The sequence below is a fragment of the Xiphophorus hellerii genome, chromosome 15 (genome assembly GCF_003331165.1).
Source record: "Xiphophorus hellerii strain 12219 chromosome 15, Xiphophorus_hellerii-4.1, whole genome shotgun sequence".
Taxonomy (NCBI): domain Eukaryota; kingdom Metazoa; phylum Chordata; class Actinopteri; order Cyprinodontiformes; family Poeciliidae; genus Xiphophorus; species Xiphophorus hellerii.
In genome coordinates, this window is record NC_045686.1 from 16,530,391 (window position 1) to 16,550,167 (window position 19,777).

The following is a 19,777-nucleotide window of genomic DNA, read 5'->3' on the forward strand; positions in this document are numbered from 1 at the left end:
TAACTGTCTTATGGTTTCAAACTGCATTGGTGGTTCTTCCACTCTCAGAAAACAGATTTTATTTTCGCCAAAGCAATCCGTCACATCTTTGAAAGCACTGTTATTACTGAGATCATCACACATCATCCAGTCAACACAATCTCTATTTAGTGGACCAGTTCGGTTTTTCTGTGACATCTATAACGGTGAAGTCAGCAGAATGTCTGAGGAACAACCCTTTGAATGAAAAATGATTGAGGATTTACTGCAGAGCAGCGACATAGAACATTACAGCAAATGTCATGAAGGCATAGGCACCCAATCCACTACGGGTACCACATGCTATGATTGAGTTGCTTTTCTCTGGGAACAGCATTGAATGAGGAGACTGGAGTTGTAAAACCAGGTTCAACGTTGATGAAAGTTGGAAACTAGATAGAACACAGTGTAATTAAGGAGAAACACAGAGAACACACAATCATCTTTTGTCTTGGTTATAAAAGCATCACAGCTCTAAATGGAAACTAAAACTCATATTAGATATATTGTACAAACAAAAAAACATAGCTTGATTTACACAAATATCAAGTTTAAGAGTAATCATAAAATACACGTACACTGCAGCCACTCAGCCTTGTTGCTCTGGATCATGATGCAGAGCTGCAGCACCAACTGAGGGGCGCTCTCTAAGAAGGTCTCCAGCAGTCGCAGCATGTTGACATCAGCATACTCGTACATCATAGCCCAATAAAAGCGCCTCTGGTTCTCCTTCTGCCGGTGACTTTGTATCCCAAGATACATAGTGCGAATGTACCTAAAAAGAAAGAAATGGTCTAAAATTAGGCTTCTGTGCTTTTTAACCACAAACACTTTCCAAAATTACCACATAACTGAGCGCCATAAGTGGTGTGATATACTTTCTATGAGCACTTGTCTGAGTTTTCCCATCTTTGGGAGGTATTCCTAGCAACAAGTTCAACATATAGAAGTAAAATTCACGTATGTTAACAGGAATTTAATTACATCGGAAGAATATGTAACAAAGAGAATTACTCCTTTATGACAAAATTGATGTTAATTATCACAAGATGCTCTAATAAAGATTTATTAAAGGTAGAAAAAGAAGAAAAATAAAAATGTCATTGTAAACAGTTGAGAAAATAGGGAAAAATAAATAGTGTGTATGTGTGCATGTATATTTCTTTAAAATTATTTTGATCCTACGATTAAAGGCAGTTCACCCAAATATCTGTGGCATTTAATAAAATCATGAGTTTCAAATTTGATAAAAGTAATTAAAATAATAATATAATTGATCTGAAAGTTATTACATATTTTGTAATCTCATGCAGGCCTGTCAATGTGGTTTAAATGAAAACGTCTTTGTATTCATCAAACAGTGACTGTTCAGACTGCTTTCTTGAGACTGTAAAAGACTGAAACATAAATGGCTGAACTTGGCCAAAAATATTTTAGAGCTACTTGTGCAACTAAAAAAAAACCAATAAGCTTAATTTCCCTGTTCTGTCCTGTGAATAAAAAGGCAAACCAGCAAATTAATTTTCTTTTTCTTCCACAATACTCTCATTTTAGAACAGCAGTGAGGGGAAAAAACACTTAGAAGCTAATTAAAACCTCAGTCACATCCTTTCAGTATTCATAAACTTGTTTCAGGATTAACAGCCACCTTGTGTATTATCTATTTTACCACCTTTTGATGTTTAATTGAGAGGTCATGAAGCAGAGTGCACACAGCTAATAGTATCACACTACTGGTGTAATTAAAATCCAACAATTTCTTCTTTTTATGTTAGAAGATAATCACAAAGCTTGTTGTGTGTGGCTAACAATCAGTTTAATGTATTTTGCGTGGTTAAAGCTAATTAAGATTATTATCCTCTTTGGGTGTGGAGTAAACTTTAAATCGAAGGATTCAAAAAGCGCCACATCTAGGGAAGAAAAATTGAAACAGAAATGCAGCAGCGTCATGGCAAGCTCAACCCCCAATGTATCAAGCACATTTTTAGCTTCTCAAACACAGTGACAAAACTCTGGATGTGCAGAGAAAAAAAAATAATTAAAATCAGAGTGACAGCTCTCATGCTTTGTAGTTATCTTAGCACTGACTTCAGCTAATGCACATTGGTTTGTAGCTGCAGGGTTTATGTGCCTGAGCTGGTAGAGTAGCCAAATAAATCCAACTCTTGATGTGAAGGCAGTCAACCGATGACAATAGAGCAGCAAGGACAGAAATAGACCAGAAAGCAGCAGTCCACCTTTAAATTGGCAGAGGATCTAAATTCTGCACCTAAAGGCGAGACACAAGTTCCCCATGGGAACTAAAAGAAAGTCAAAATGCTTATGAGTGGTTTAATTCTATACATCTTCAGATATTAGATTTCTATTAGATGAAGAGTGTAGGACACCGAAGAGCTCTTTTTTTTCCCCCCTCTGTCACAAAATATTTATAGCATTTTCCTGCATAAATAGGAAATCTTTTTCATGTTTTGGGGGCAACCAGCTTCCAGAAATGTTAGTAACAAACAAGTGAATCAATCAACTTGTGCACACGGTAACATAAAACTGGAGTAAAAAAAATGGGTATGGCACAAAGAATACCCACAATTCTCAAGTTTTGCCTGCCAATGCAGGGAATGATTTTCACAAAGCCTTTTCAACAAATCTCTTTGCTCCTCAATCAATATTTCAAATAAGGCCATTAAGAATGGATTGACGTTTCATATGCAATGAAATTTAGGAGCAATGTCCTGTCTTAGGAAAGCTGATATGATGAAGAACGCAGCAGGACAAGATGGAAAAAAAAGGTTTTTTGGGGATCAATAGTTTCAGGCAATTTAAGATGCACCAATTTGTTCAGAGGTGAAATCTGGCATTCCAAGACATTTTCAGACAGATTGGTAAATGTCAAATGGAACAAGAGAACTCCTCTTCCCCACCAATGTCCTGCCATAAACAAAATCTTTGTTTATACCAAGGAATTTCAGAGACTTTTCCATGAACTCTCACTGCTCTGTAAGGTTTCTAGTTAAACCAGTGTATCTTCACAACTTCCAAAGCTGTATTAGTTTAAAAAAAAAACCTATTCCGCAGCCATGTTTGTAGCTCTTTTAAGCAGATATGACTTACAGATTCTACATGAATGAAGGTCTCTCTGTGGATCTACAAGGAAAAGCCAATTAGGAGTTCATTCCTTCTAATGACTTTCAGGATGTTTATTCTGGAAAAGTTTTGCACAGCCTGTAATCTTTCTTACTGAAAAATCGTACTATGACTTTATTAAAACGAGTTACTCCATGTTTCATGTGCTTTTTCATCTACCTTAAAATTAAACCAAGGAGGACTCTGGCTAGTTGTACAAGAGTCTTATATGAAAACCGGCTTTAAGTGAAATGTACATTGCAAAACAGAATGTGCTGACACATTCAAACCTCATGTTATTCATTTTTAAAACGAAACGACTGGTTACGAGGTTCTCCTTTTAAAGTATTCTTCTCTAATCATTAAAACCCAATGATTTCATGGAGAATATTTGATTTCCATTATAAGGCACTTTACTCACAAACCAGGCACAAATTGTCTATGCCCTTTAAGGTTTTTATATAAAGCCCTGGTGTCACAAAAATACAAAATTAAATAAAGTACAAGAATACAGAAAATTCCTTGATGTGCAGCTTTACATCTGCTCTGTGTATTTGTACAGTCTCCACTTAACCTTGCAAAGCTACCTATCAATCTTATCAATCTGTGGATTCACATTAGAGTGGCTGGTTGAATAGGGCTCTATTTATTTTGTCATTTCAGTTCATTCCCCATTTCTTCTCAGCTTCAAGAAATTTTCACTTGGCTGATGACAGTTTACGTGGCCAGCGCTATCCAGTAAACTTCAGTGACAAAAGAAATAGCAACGTCTGAGTATGACGTTATTGTAGAATTACTGCACAGGTCTCTTTAGACATTTTTTGACAGATGCACAATAAAACAATGTATCATTTAAGGTTGTCCCAGGGTTTGCTAGCCATGTTTCAGGTTAGCAACTGGAAATAACTCACTTGGCATACAGTCAGATCAGCTTTAGAGGTTAAACTGCTGGAACTGGAGCTGCTGTACTGACACATCTGCAGGAAAATTGTTTTTCAAGACTTTCAGCTGTTCAACCAAAGGTGCAGATAAATACTAAAAACGTCAGCAAACATAACAGCTAATTGTTTACTGGATCTTTTTTTGTTGTTGTGGGTTTACTATAGAATTTTATACTATCTGAGCAGTGTTGCTTCTTTTTTGTTCTCACATACACAAACACTGAAAAGGAATGGATGTCTTCTATTTGTTTTGCCTGTTGGATTACACATTTCACAATTATTAATATAACTTCCACTGCACTGTTTGTGTGACATTTCACTCAATAAAAGAAACTGCAGGAAGTCTTTATGGTTGCATTATGAGCTGCCTGCACCGAGTCACCAATAGGCTATGTGGTTTTGCTATCAATTAACCACATTGTAAAACAATATTGTAAAACACTGACAAACTTAGTGTCATGAGCGTTTTTGAAGTTAGTGCACAAAATGACTGCATTGATTAGAGAGTGCATGAATGAGGAGTTTTGGTGTTGTCTAGATCAGCAGTCTTCACAAATACCATCCACTTAATGCACGGTTATGAAAACAGGTATACCATGCAATGAGGTTGCAAAAATCAAACAGTGATTACATGACTTTCCGTTTAATGACTGCACTTTTGTCATTGCTAATACCAGTGGCTCTTTTTACATCAGATTTATTGCATAGACATGAGTTTTTCAGATGCGTGTACACCCACTTAAACAAGTCGATTAAATTCATTTCAGTCTGCCAGCAGAATGTTTACCCTGAGGGCGCTATGTTGGGCTCAACACACACTTGCAGAGCTAAATTTACATCCAGTCACTTTGAAATTACACTGCACACCACAGGATGTGATAGGCCATGGTTTCTGATAAGCACAACAATGAGATAATAAGACTAATGGAGTTTTATTTCCTTTTAGGAGAGCACAGACGTATGGAAAGGAAGTTGCCAAAGGAAGATTGGTAGAATCAGACAGCCTCTCCATTTTTTTGATGTAAGTGTCTAGTTTTTTAGACCTGAGACATACATTAGGGGAACATGTGTTTCCTGAAATCAAAAGCCATGCCTGGTGTGAGCTTTTTGTATCATAGCATATGCCTGAGCGCATGCACCTGGGTCACTGCTCACTAATCATGGATGGTCAGGCTGAAAAAGTAACAAAATCTGCATATTGATTTGTCTACACTTTTATACAGTGTAATAGGCATCAATGGTTGCAATCCTCAAATCACTTCTGACTAAAAACAACTCAAACACCCATTATACATCAACCAAGATACCTCTTGATGAATCCCAAGACTTTAGAGAAAATATTCTGTGGACGGAACAAAACAACCTTGGAACTGCTGACATGTGCTTCCCATTGCATGTGGCATAAAGCTAAAACAGCAGTTTATAAAAGAACTTCATACTGAACATGTCAAAAATGGTGGTGGTAGTGTGATGGTTTGGATCTGCTGTAGCATTTAGATTGGTCCTAAAACATCCAAATTATTTAGAATGTCTACAACTGTTTCTTTCTCCAAATTGTGTGTTAAGGAAAGGCCCCTGGCTGCAGTCTGTAGCAGTACTGGAATGTGGGTGTTTTGCTTATGTGTGCTGGATACTGGAGTTGTCTTCAACTGTGGTCAATAGTTGTCTCTTTTTGATGTACAATTTCAAACCATTAATATTGGTGCAATCAGTATTACTTCCTCGTTTTTAGGCTTTGAATCTGAGAAGATGACACCCAGGATTTAATGATGAGTTGACAAAAAAACAAAGTCACAACTGTTTTTTTAAGTTGCTAAATGCTCTTTGTGAAGTTGGCCATGTTTACCATCTGCTGCCATTTTCTGCAAAAAAGAGTTTGAGGAAACATTCAGATAGCTACGCAGACTTTGACTTTGGTTTTAGCCAGATTGATTTTCCTATATCTCATGTAGTCACATTGACATATGCTGCGTGGTGGAGCAGTCATAATTAGGACAAGTTATTTTCCCACAGCATTTGCACTCTTGAACTCCTATTTATTATTTTATTTACAGTTTAATCTCACCGTATTTGACATTCTGAGTATTTTTTGTGGTTTTCCTTTTTTTCTGTACCCAAAATATAATTGCTTGAAGTAGCAGTTCAGTAGTCCAAATTTCCCAGTAAAATAGTTCCCTAGAATAAGGTCCAGAACAGAGACCGGTCTTGAAATAAATGGAAAAAGAGGATGATAAAAAGTTTTCACAAAGTAATGTACAAATAAATATAATTATATTTGAAATTTTATTAATTTTAATTACATTAAAACAAAACTCATGTCCATAGTTTAAGTACATAGATATGACATATTTTGTTTGCTGTTATGATCAGGAAAATATTTAGTTTGCTCTTTTTTATTTTTTGCAAATTTGTTGTGTATTTTGTGATATGCAATAAATATGAAAGTTTATTCTAAATAAACATATAAAATTAAATAATACTGTCCTGTTTGGAGAAAAAAATAATTGCTTGGATTAATGGAATAAACAAAAAAAATTGGCTGGTAGATTAATGAATAAATAGTTCCACATAGCGGTGTTAATGTGTCCATTTTGTGCCTGATAAAACACTATGCTTACAGGTTCCTGATTTCAAAACAAAGTAAATAAATAAATAAAAGACTGGGATGGTTAAACATTAAGGGTTTTGGGGCTGTCAGAAAAATCTGAGCTCACTCCATCACATTTCAACACTGCGCCGCTTTTCTTAACAAGGATATCACACACATCCCGGGATTGTGATGTACACTGTTAAAGCTCCCACTGTGAATTTTCAGATGTAGTAACACAAATAGCTTCAGAAAAAACAAGCACACACACAGACACACACCCACACACACACCCCAGTACAGACAACACACATGAATGCTCAAGCATACTTGTCAGCGCTGAAGGTAATAAGGGATTTCCCTCCTGTTCCAAAAACACGTCTGTCAGATGAAACTCTCTCTGTGTTCAATTCCTCTCCTTCCACACACTCACGCAGACACGCACTCCACTTACGCTGTGGTTTTTGATGCTTTTCTCCCCCCACCCTCGCCTCTTCCCTTTAAGCTCCATAGCTCCTCCACAGGGCTCCTCATGAATTATTTGTGGCAAGATCATAGCAATCACTCATGGCTCGTTAGGCAGCGTACGCATGGCCTAACAGCTCGATGCGGTGCCAGGGTCATCTTCCAGGCACAACCGTCTGCCATTTCTGTTGAGAAGCGGGCAACCATTAACCTCCTGCCCCGCACCTCCACCACCATAAACTGACTAACTAAAGACAAGACATCTGTTGTGAGGCGCTGACACAGAAATGCAGCCGCAATATCAACGTTTGCATGAGTAGACATCTTGACCTCGGCATCTGAGAGGCAGAGAGAGACATCTGGAATGACAAACGCGGACCATGTGGACAACTTGGCCACGTTGTTCCTCGAGCTCCTCTAGAGTCACTGACCGGTGAATCATCCAAGCACTCTAACACTAATCCCTTGAGTAGGTGGCTAGATGGCTCACACACTCACGCCACTCTGCCATGTTCAGCAGCATCTGTCTCCTAAGTCATGATCGTGGGAAAGCTGAGTAGCTCAGGCTGTGTTCCTCGGGAAGATCCCAAGCACCGCTAAGGCAGAATGAGAGTTTTGTAGCAGGTGGAATGTGATGAAACACTAAACGTAGGGGTGGGCATGTAATATATTAAATGCCAGAGAGGCTATGAGAAAGTAAGTGTGTGTGTTTCTGTGTAAAGATGGAGGCTGTAGCAGATTCAGTGAATCACGCCCTGAGTCACTCTGAGGGATGCATGTCGACTCTTAATGAAGTTTAAACCTCCTTGATCAGGAAAATGTACTTTTCTGGCCATATTTCACTGATATATGCCACCTAAAACAGAAATCAATATCTTTGATTATTTGTGGGTCTTTTTAATTGATAATAGCCAAAATCTCCCTGTTTTCTTCTTTTAGTAATTTCTAAACTTAAGTATGAAAATGTCATGATTTGCAGTGAGGAGGTGATGAGGATGATGCTGAGGACCCAGGTTGGAGTGAAAAAATTATGATTTTAATGATGAAATGAGTATAAGTCCAAAAATCCAGGCAGCACAGATTGAGTAGAAGGCTGAGGCTCAAAACTGGTAGTAACTGGAAAACAAGAGACTTCTGACAACAGACTAGACACAACAAGACGAGGACTCAACAAGGAACACAGGTGGGTTTAAATAGACAGGGACAATCAGGGGAAACAAGAGACAGGTGTAACCAATAAAGGGGCAGAGGGGCAACACAGAGACTTGACAGAACACAGAAACCTAAATAAACACACAGAAAAACTCAAATCCTCACAGAAAATGTAAATTATGTGTTCCGCCAAATAAGCCCATTTGCCCAATGTGAGTTATTTGAATGTATTGTCTTTTATAATGTATTGGAATGGTGTTGCTAGTTAAACCGCAATTGGGAACATGCTGGTCAGCAAATAAACAAAGGCATTGATTGTCTAGAACAGCATACAGTCCTTTATAATGAAATAAAATAAAAAACATGATCTTTTTTTCCCCACACATTGTATAATTGTTGTTTCACAAATTCCTGTCTCATATCCTGTCAGAAACAAACATGTTAGTAGAATTAAAAAAATAAAAAAAATCTTTGAACACCGTGATACTTTCACTGAAGGTTATCACACTGCTGGTTTCTCATTTTGGCCCATGCCTACACAGAGCTCAAGGCAATTGCTGACCTTTGCCTAATGGTGAAGTCCAACCCTGAATGTCAACTCTCAGCAGAATGAAGTGAGTACTGCTGATGTATGGATTAGGGAAGCACAGGAAACAAATTTAATACTCTTCTCCTATACAGTATTTTATTTACAACATTCAAACTGAGTAGGTGTGTGCAGCTGTCAGCTCTAGTTCTAACTATTGATCTTACTGTTACGGGGGCAAAGGTTACTGTCGCTCCGAGAACAGAGATGGCACCAGTCGACACCCACAACCTTTAATGAGTGGGTAGTACATGATTTTTGAAGGGTAACATAATCTTTTCTTTCAACTATGATGAGATGACCAGGATGGATGCAAAGACAAAAGGGAAGCTGGCTGGGATCCACCATCTTGTTTAAAGGCATTAATGTTAACTGCCTCAAAAATGGCATGTGTTTTTTTTCCCACTCAATTAAAACAGTGTCAAAGATAGGTAAGCAGGTAACTTGTGTTTTCAAAAATACGAATATTTCTGTAATTCTTTCTTTCCTGGACCACGTCATGGGTTAAGGTAGCACAGCAAAGCTTCAACTTACACAGCAATCCACTATCACTGTGTTTTTATCCTCCTTATGTTGGTAAAAAGCCCTGGAATAAAGGCAGACTGAGTGAAAAACCCTATACCTGCAGGCAAGTCAGATACACTCACAGAGAAACACACAGCGTCCTGTGACCAGCACCTTTGGGCGATAACTACAGAGAGGGTGGCTGGAATGTTGAACAGAGACCGAGCTGACAGGAAGCAAACAGAGAGATGAGGAGCGGCAGCCCGAGATGAAGTTGCAGTTGTCACCGAGGCTCCGCCTTGTCAGTTTTATGAGTTTGCTGTAGTTAACCAGCTCTGGCAGCTTGAATAAATATTAGCTCTGTAAAATGACAGGTCTTGCAGTTGCTGTTTTGGCTTATTTTCAATTTGAAATGGATGTTCTGCTTTTTTAAATCCCTCTAAGTAGAAAATGAGCCAGGTTCAAGACCGGTCCAGTGGAATTGGTTGCTCCTCCCAAAAGAGAAAAAGTAGTTTGTAGGACCATCTTAAGCAACTAGTTTTATCTTTTATCTCATGACCTAAAGGGATACCTGTAGCTTTTCAATAAGAATAATAAACCTGCTATTTACCTAACAAAAATACTAGAAAATAGTCTTCAACTGCTTGTTGTTGTTTTTTTTCAGCAAAGAAAGCAAGGTTGAAAAATATATTAGAACCCCTTAAAACGTCTTAAATTAAACGCTACTAGGATACAAGATCGTAAGCTTTTCTTAGCAGATGACGCCACAGCATACCATGATATGATTACAAAAAGGAGTGTTGATATTGTAAAAAAAAATATCCAAATGTTATTTTCATTAGAATGTAAACCCTCACAAAGAGCAATCACATTAACACTTTCTTCTGTGCAGGCAACACATGCTGGGCCCTACTAGGCGTATGAGCTTTCCTCTAGGCTTTACGTTTTCCTTTCTTCTCTGCATACCAGTCATTTGTCACCATTAGCAACAGAGAGATATATAGACACCCTTATGACAAAATTTAATCGGTGGACTGATTTATGACCCTAATCATTGATTCCTTTTCATTTCCGGTGACCGGATGTGCTCCCCCAAAATAAATATTCCTTAAACATCTGTTAATCCCATCTTTGTGACACTTTGTTTTGGTAAACTCCTTCTGACCTCTGAGAATTTTTTTTTTTTTTAATTTCTTAGTTTTGCCTCAAAAATGAACTTTTGATGTTACAAAAAAAAGAAAAACAATCTTTGCTTTCATCCACCCATAAAACATTGCTCATCATTTCTCTTCAGTACAGTCAGTTGGGCAAATTGTAGCCTTTCTTAATTCAATTCAGTTGATTTATAAAATGCTAATTTACAATAGGTAATCTCAAGACCATTTACAATAAAGTCATTTCCATTCTACTTATCAAACAGTGCAGCAATTTAAATTTCTGGTGGCTGGATGCCTCCTTAAAAAATAATCATTCTTTTGACATCTGTTAATCTCATCTTTGTGACACTTTGTTTTCGTAAACTCCTTCTCACCTCTATGATTTTTAAAAAGAATACAATTAAGTATAAAAAACAATAAGTGTTAGAATAATCAATAATAATATATAGTGTATACTATACCTAGAGAAATTTAAATAGACTTGGAGTGCTGTAATACCTCTAGTTTTAAACAGATTGTCTTCCTGATACACAGTGAAAAGGGGAGAGGGGTGACCCCTACCCTGCTCAGCACATCATCTGTGTGCCTGGGTGTGTGTGGGGGTGTGTTTGTGTGTGTGTGTGGGGGGGGGGGTCAGTTGTGAGAGGAAAAAAAGCCCTTGTCCTTGCGTAAGAGTGAAACATACCTCTAAAGCACAAACATCTAAAGAAAACCTACAATTTAACTGGTAGCACGACTAGTCAGTGCTGACTACGAGTTTGTGATTTCCTTAACCCATTTAAAATACTAAATCTGGGGGTGTGCCGTGGTGGCGTAGGGGATCGCGGAACCCATGTTTGGAGGCCTTGAGTCCTCGATGCGGCCATCGCGGGTTTGACTCCCGGACCCGACGATATTTGCCACATGTCTTCCCCCTTTCCTGTCAGCCTACGTTCATATAAAGGACACTAGAGCCCACAAAAGACCCCCTGGAGGGGTAAAAAAAAACAAAAAACAACTAAATCTGTAAGAACTCAGTAAATGTTCCTCATCTGTACATGTATTTCTTAAGAATATGTTGCAGGCCTTGATGAGGCTATTCATATTTAACTTTCACTTTTTCCCCAAAATAAATTCTGATTAAAAGTTAATCTGTGTTTTTTTTTCTTAAATATCCCCTCTCACAGAGATTTACTTACATCTTCTGACAACTAGTCCAACTTATAATAACATTGTTTAAGTTTATTTAAAAATAACATACTCACTACACAACAATGCTCCAAGAGTTGCTCACAACATCATGAATTGTTTTGACTTTAAAATTATCTACAGCTTTTGTTCCTTGGTTCTAATGATGCTTATCTCCCATCCAGTAACTTACACACTTGTCTTAAGTTTGTTCAGTTACAAAATATAATGCACCTGTAGTTGTTGAGGGTTCCATTACTATTATTACTGTACGATCATGTGAAGCATCATTATGTATTACAATATTTAACAAAATTACTATGATTTATTTCTATTTGATGTTTTGATATGTGCAATTGGATTTCTATCGATTCTATCAAGTGATGGTCTGTGTAAATATTTATCAAATTGAATGGCCATTCAGGTTTTGTATAGGTTTTTTTCTTTTTTATTTGTTGAACAAATTCAAATATATGCTGCATATCAAAGACAAATTCAATCAGTGAATCTGTGTTTATTTCTTAAATACCCTTTCTCACGGAGACTTAGTTACATTTTCTACCCGGTCACTGGAAATTAAAGGCAATTAATTATTAAGGCCATAAATCACTCCATCGATTAAATTTTGACATAAGGGTGTCTATATAGTCTCTCTAGCAACAGTCCACAGGTACCCCAACTCACTGAACCGAGGTCACATGATCTCTGTGATCACAGAGAAGAGAAGCGTGGGGAGGAAGAGGTGACAAAGGTTCCCCTGCTTTCAGATGGAGGTGATTCATGCCACAGATTCCTGTTGATGCAAGATAAGGCCGAGTCAGTTTTCCATTGGACAATTAAAGCAGCACATGGATTAGAATCTGTGGATTTTGGTATTAGTTTCCAAGAGAGGCCTGTTGCCTTACCGTTAAAATAGAGGATATTGATCTCCTGTCAACAGCACAGGGGATGTGCTTTCACACATGATAGCACAGTGATCACAGTGGTGATCAAATGAAAAGCACGGCTTAATTAAATTGCCCTACCTCATTCAATAGGAAACGCGATGCCGATCTGACAAGAGATATCAGTTGGAGATTACTGCAAAACAGAGACTACTCACTGCCCATTCAGGTTGAAGAAGTGCTGGCATTTTCTACCTTTGACTTTGTATAACATCTATCTATTTTTGTAAATCTCACAATAAAAAAAACTTCTTGCTAATAAGGTTGTTAGACGATTGTCTTTTTGTTTTTCTTTTGCACGCAAAATAAAGTTTCATGCCATCTTTTATTCCTCAGGTTGAACGTTTTGCAAAAATATTCCATCCATTTGAACATTTTCACCTTTCATCACGTTACAGCCACAAACCAGTGTAGGTGATATATATTTTTTTTTTTTCCATTTTTTTCTCCGAAGAGTTTTTGCGGCGCTAGTGGCTCGTATTTTTTCAACAGTAGGCAGACAGGAAGGAGGGTGAGGAGAGGGGGAAGACATGCGGCAAAGGTCGTCGGGGCCGGGAGTCGAACCCGCGACGTCCGCGTCGAGGACTAAGGCCTCCAAACGTGGGGCGTGCTAACCCCCTGCACCACCACAGCACGCCCCAGTGTAGGTGATATTTAACTGGAATGTCAAACGCAAAGTCGTGCATATTACATCTGTGGGCATTCATGGATTAAAGTGATGCCTATTCTTATTTTCCAAAAACTTAAGCTCAATTCTTTCAGAACTGTCCTGTATCCATCTTCCCACCAACTGCGAAAACGTCCCCTCCACCCTCCTGAAGAGAAGCATCCCACAGCATGATGCCATCGTCACCATGTTTCACTTTGGGGATGCTGCGTTCTGGATAATGTGCAGTGTTAGTCTGTTATTACACATAACCTTTTACATGTAAGATAAAAATCTCCCCTTTGATGTCATCTGATCTGACCACCTTCTGTTTTCCGTAATTTGCCTACATAATGTGGTAAATAGCAAAGGGGGCGACATTTTTCTTGTTTCTCTTCCATGAAGGCAGAGACTACTGCTTGTCCTGACAACACATGAGTTGTCATACATCTCCAGGCTGCTTCTCTGAATTTTTTGTTTTTTGCAAAGCTGCACCCCTAACATACAACAATCTCTGCTCTCTGTATTCCCTATGTTTCTCAGATTTTCTTACTCTATAACTTATTTGCTATTGAAAGGTTAAAATACTTGCTATAGAGTTATTCTTCAAACATCCAAACCAGTAGCACTTTGCAGCTGGGTTCACAACTTCTAATATCAAATACACAGTAGAATATTTGCTCCAGAAACATAAACTAAGCGGAGAGCTGCAGGCCTCCATCCTCTGCTGAGAAAATTTGACAGTTTGAGTTTAAATATTAGAATAGGGAGTAGAGGGCTCTTACAGTAAAAGCAATTTGTTACTCTGGTTTTCAGCTACCTTGGAAATCCTTTTTTTTTTTTCCTTTTTTGAGGCAGAAAGAAAGAGACGGGGAGAGAAAACCTCTGACAGCCTAAAGTGAAATGCTCTTTCTCTCGTCTTTGTCTTCTATTCTGTGTCTTCCTGCCCCCTCCTGTGCTGTTTAGAGGCTGCTCTTCCACTAGAGGAAGGGCGAGATTATGTACGGATTAAGAAGAAAACACTTGACCCAATTCCTTTTCAAAGAGAGCTGTCCAAAAAGACCCATGTGGAGGCTGGCTTTCATTCAGAGTCAGCAGTTATGTTGCGAGACATTTGGTGCTCATGCTTATTGGCCCCAAGTTATAATTAGCAGGGTTGGCCTATAAGGCTAAGATGCTTCCTCGCTCACCTTCAGACAGGCTGAAGTGAGTCAATGACAAGCCGCTCTTCTGAAAATAACTTACCCACCTCATTTGACAATGGCTTTAGCAGTTTAGGTGACAGTTTGCATTATTTGAGCCCACGAGACAGCAGCACACGAATGGATGCTCGAGCCAAGTCAGCACACAAGAAAGAAAAAGTGTAGGGGGGTGAGGGGTGGCATGAACGTCGGGGAAGCTGAGACAGAGAACGAGAGAAGAGGCTGCGGAGATAACCACTGAGAAAGTGGGAGAGTGAGAGAGAGAGTGGGCAAGATGAGGGGAGAATTGAGAGCAGTGACAGAGTGATGTAGTGACAGCGAGGAAGAGGAAGAAGCAGAGAGGCTGCAAAAGTGGCAGCGAGACAAAGACGAAGAAAACATACAAGAGCGGCAGAGAGGAACCGGGAAGAGTGAGAGGAGGTGAGTGAGCGGGGGAGTGAGACCCAGGAGGTAAACTAATCACCCAACACGCAATGCAATTTTCTGGCTTTGTGCCTCCACCCCAACCTACTCCGTCGTTCTCCTCTCTCTCTCTCTCTCTCTGGTGCACCCCCTCGCTGTCTGGGGGGCTCTTTTTACTATTCTGCTCACACACACTGTCTCTTCCTCCGTTATCTATCGGGACATACCATTTTCATGACCCCACCCCCCCTTCCCTACTTCTGCTGTTTAGTTCTACTCTGTAATCCCCTCTGGCTTCCAAACATGGTCTGAGCCACTTTAGCCATCAGCATTTTACAAAAAAAAAAAAAAAAAATGTAGATGAAGGAAGTCAGAGGAGTAGGAAGAGGCGGGGGAGAGGTTCTGTGCATTAGAAGTGCTGAATAATTTTTCTTAGGTGTAATAAAGCACCGATATGACAGGGCAAATGGTGGGAAAATACTTCAGCTGATTAAAAAAAAAAAAAGCATTTCCCTGCTTGCATCTCTTCATGAATCCACCCCCTAGGTGAGAGCATTTAGGAAACGTTTTATATTGCTTCTGTAAAGGTCTTAAAAAAAATGCTTAGAGATCAGCGGCGCAGCCTGCTTGCCTCCCTCGCTGCTTTGCAGCATCTTGATGATGATGATAGATGTTCACTCCAGACATGCAAATAAAGGAGGCATATGCACATGCTCTTTAAGAAGAAAAAATACACGCTTTCTCTCCTTTCTACAGTAAACGTGTATGTTTAACTATGATCAAGTCATACAATGATATATTAAATTTCCCTCTTTGGGGCATATACCCGTGGGAAAGTAAAAAAAAAAAAAACAGCTCCCACACACAGCAGTTTGCCCTATTTTTACAAGCGCAGCGACTAAAGAGTAAAATTAGTCACACAGCATGCTATTTTGAAAAATCGGAACCCTTTTGTAAGCGACAGAGAGAGGTGTGAGCGCAGGAGAGGAAAGTGAGCTCATTATTGACATGCAAGGTGTCACCTCATCCATCATATGCAACACTGCTGTCACACAGCTCTGAGGGCCGCATACCATCCATGGCACATCCACACACACGCACGCACACGCCCACACGCTAAACGAAACAAACCGCAGGATCACTGTGCACCACAAATAGATTCAAATTAAGCTATTACACAGATCGTCATATCAGTGCCAAAAGCATGCCAGGAATCCTCTTGCAACACTTACAGAAACAGCTTTGGAGCAATGGAAATAAAAAAAAAAAAAGCCACTTAGATGAGGCTTCACACCATCACACGGCGTTACAACGCGGAAGCCCTGAGCTGCATGCTAACCTGAGGGGATCTGGTGACACAAAGCATATGTGTGAATCCCCGACTGCTAGTCACTGACATGCCTGCTGAGAAAAATTTGTTGTGACAGATAAGAAAAATCAGCGGGGCAGAAGTGGCAATGGAGAGAAGCAGACAGCTGAACCACAGTAAATACTCCAAATATATTAATTATGTCGTTCTTTGTAAAAGCACTGAAATCAGGTGATAAACTGCAAAAAAAAAAAAAAAAACAATCTGGAAAATGTGATATAGATATGTCAGTAGAGTCAATGTTTTGTAAAACCATATTTCACTGCAAATTTTGGGCTAACTTTCTATATGGAGGCCTCCATCTCGATCAGATTGGACGATGGAGCGGATTTGCGACCATCAATTTTCAACTGTTGACACATATTATCAACTAGACTTAGATTAAAGTAAATCCGACACATGTAAATATTTCAAAAATATGTATATGCGTCTTTTTATTTGGTGTATGTAAATATCTGGTTTCAACTGTATAACGCTGTTTGCTTAGTCATTGTCCACCCCACTCTCAAGACTTTTCCAGCCTTTCTTCCAGTAACACTCATTAAACTCATTCATCTTCTCACCAACCCTGACCAGTTTTTCTGGCCTTGCTGACAAAAACCATCCCTACATCATGATGCTGCCACCACCATGTTTCATTGTAAGGGTGGTATGCAATGTTAACTTTGACCAAACGCTATATTTTGAAGGTAAGAGCAAAGAGTTCTTCAGTTTTGGCATAGTCTTTCATGTGTTTACTGTCTCTCCTACCTATAGCAAACTGTCTCTGGGATTTGAGGGAGTTTCTTTGAGAAGTAGCTTTCTTTTTGACTCCCTTCAACAAAGAACAGATTTGTGGAGGGCAAGACTAATACTTGACCTGTTAATAGAATCTCCTGCCTCAGCTCTGCGTCCCTGCCACATCTCCAGAGTGACAAAAGACTAATAATCTCCTTACCCGGCCTGTAAGTTCAAATAGACAGCCATGATTCATTTCTGCCATCTTCTTTACATTTTCTGATGGACCAAACAGTGATTCATGACGTGGCCAAAGCTTCAGAATATTGATTTATACCTAATGGGGTGTAAAACCGAATCCATATATTGGCCAGTTTAACACTTTCACTCACAAAAACAATGTTGTCCCATAACTTAAACACTTTCTGGTATGATTTATAATACAATACCTCTAGCTCAGTAGAACCTAAATTCACAGGGTCGGCTTTTACAGCTCCTGAAAATTAATACACAGGATTGTAAAACACACACACACACACACCCCAGCAGACATAAAACACATGGCATCAAGAACTCCAGGGTCCTGCTTTGTATCGCTGGATACAGAGGCTGGGGGATGGGGCCAAGATCAATAAAGGTATCCTGCACAGTTTCCCTCTTTCTTCCATGCATCTACTGAAAGAGGACTAGATGCTGACAGGGCAAAGCCTCCCTGACAACAATGCTACTGTCCGTCTTCCCTGCTTGATGATGCTTTCACTGAGTAGCGGAACTGACTGGCAAGTGTCTTTGTGCTCCACCGAGTTGTTTGTATGAGTGCGGCTGTATGGTCTTGTGATGGCTGTGTTGTGTTGTAAGATATATGGAAAAACAAGGCAAAAATGGTGCAGAATGCTTTCATGATTGGCAAACATGATAAAAGAAACGGGTGCTTTAACAATTTCGGGTCAAAGTGCCCTCAGTGATTCAAAGAGAAACAAAGACATAGGCAAAGGCTACATATTAGCACACCCTTTGGGAAAGCATACATCAGGACCATTTAATTAGCTTCAGACTGCTAAGTCCTGTGGAAGCAGCAATGTTATGCTGTGTACTGTCAAGAAAACTGGCATAAGGGTATGAGATCCTTCCAGGCACACGCAGAAAAAGATGCATAATGGCTTGGCAGAAATAAAGTAATCTTGTGATTTGATTAAAAGTTAATTAAGTTGAATAAGTCTGAATAATATGAGTATAAGTAATCACTCAATAACTTTCTGCAAAGAATCTCTGATTAATGATCTGTAATGATTTAACTATGTAATGATTATGTTAATGATTAACAATAAGAAAAAGATGTGATTTATTGTCAATGAATGTGAAGTTGTGATCATTTGAAATCAATTCAAACAGGTTGAATGTGTTTAATGAATTATAATAAATGATAGTGAGTTATAGAACAGAGAGAAATGCAGTACAGCCCTGATAACAGGAAATGTCGCAAGCAGTTCTGAACAGATGGCCAGGGCGCACAGGATGGGTGGTGCGGTGAGTTTGGCTGAGGCAACGGGGAATGGGGAAGTACGGGAACTTCCACTACGGTCAGCAAAAACAGGTTGGGAAATGTGGGGACTTTTTCATGAGACACAGCAGATGTGAAGAAAGTCACGTAGACCAAACCTCCCCATACACATACATGGTGGAGAAATGTATAAAAACGGGCTGAAAAGAGGAACCAGTTGTTCCCAGTCCGGCGGCGCAGAAGATGAGACAACCTGCAGGAGCAGATTGAGCTACGGACCGCACTTCAGAACCACGGGGGAGCTCGGACTTCACACCGCTAAGAAAGGACTGGGTCCCATCGCCCCATCTCTGGTTCCTTATTCGACCATTGGTCTCGTCTCAACCCAGCAATTTCAAACTCTGCAACAAGACTTGGAAGAAGGACAAAGGTCCCTCAGGGATGAGGAACTGGGTTTTGCAAAAGGATTCGGACCCGTTCTGCTTTGTTTCTTTTCTAAGGAGGATTTTTTTCCACACGAGACAAAGACCTCAACCAAGGATGCTAGAAATTCCTGTTGCCAAAAGACCCACCATCGTCTGGGTATGAGTTGAATCTGCTCATCGAAATTCCATCTCAGAACGTGCGACTTAAAGTTAGGGAAAAGAGGACAGGGTAGTAGGATTGTACATGTAAATTTTATTACACTGTTTTTGAATTATATACGATTGATTATTGATTTGTATGTCGCATCTCCCTGCTTAAGCTTGCTTAATAAATTTATACTATAAAATTCTAATGAGGTTGGTGGACATTGGAATTAGTAGAGTCATTTAATCTTTGTCCAGTTCTTTTAATTAAGGTAAAACCAATATACATGATTCCAGTTAATAGGAGGCTTCGTAATTTCCTTTGGTGAGAGTAAATAATGACCCTGGGACTTACATCTAAGTCACTAAACATAATCTAGCCGGTTCCAAGTGCAAGTTATGATTTAGAAAGTGGGCTACCGTTAACAGAAGTGGTTATTGGAATTATGCAGCTGCGAGGGCTACTCAGCTGATTGTTTCTTAACTGTAAAGGGTCATAACTTCTGGATTGGAGGTAGTTAGAGCTAGACGAATCACTTTCGCCACCAGTTTAAACAGATTATCTCTTATAGAGTACTTTTAGGGTAATACCCAGGTCTCAGAGATTTTCCGGACCTGTTAGACGGAGAACTGGTCAGTAGGCAGCCCTGGGGAGTAGTGAGGAGTGGGCGGGGCTGACTATTGCAGGATAACCTTCAGTACACTTGGTAAACAGAGGCTACTTTACCAG

The 19,777-nt window shown here is 39.4% G+C and overlaps 1 protein-coding gene across 1 annotated transcript in view; it reads right to left on the reverse strand.

Annotated features, from left to right (window-relative positions):
• xkr6b (XK, Kell blood group complex subunit-related family, member 6b) overlaps positions 1 to 19,777 on the reverse strand; it is a 69,592-nt gene that overhangs the window by 7,892 nt on the left and 41,923 nt on the right. Inside the window, exon 2 of the mRNA XM_032585778.1 lies at positions 597 to 793. Within this exon, the coding sequence (XP_032441669.1) occupies positions 597 to 793 (197 nt within the window). The remainder of the gene's footprint in view (positions 1 to 596; positions 794 to 19,777) is intronic.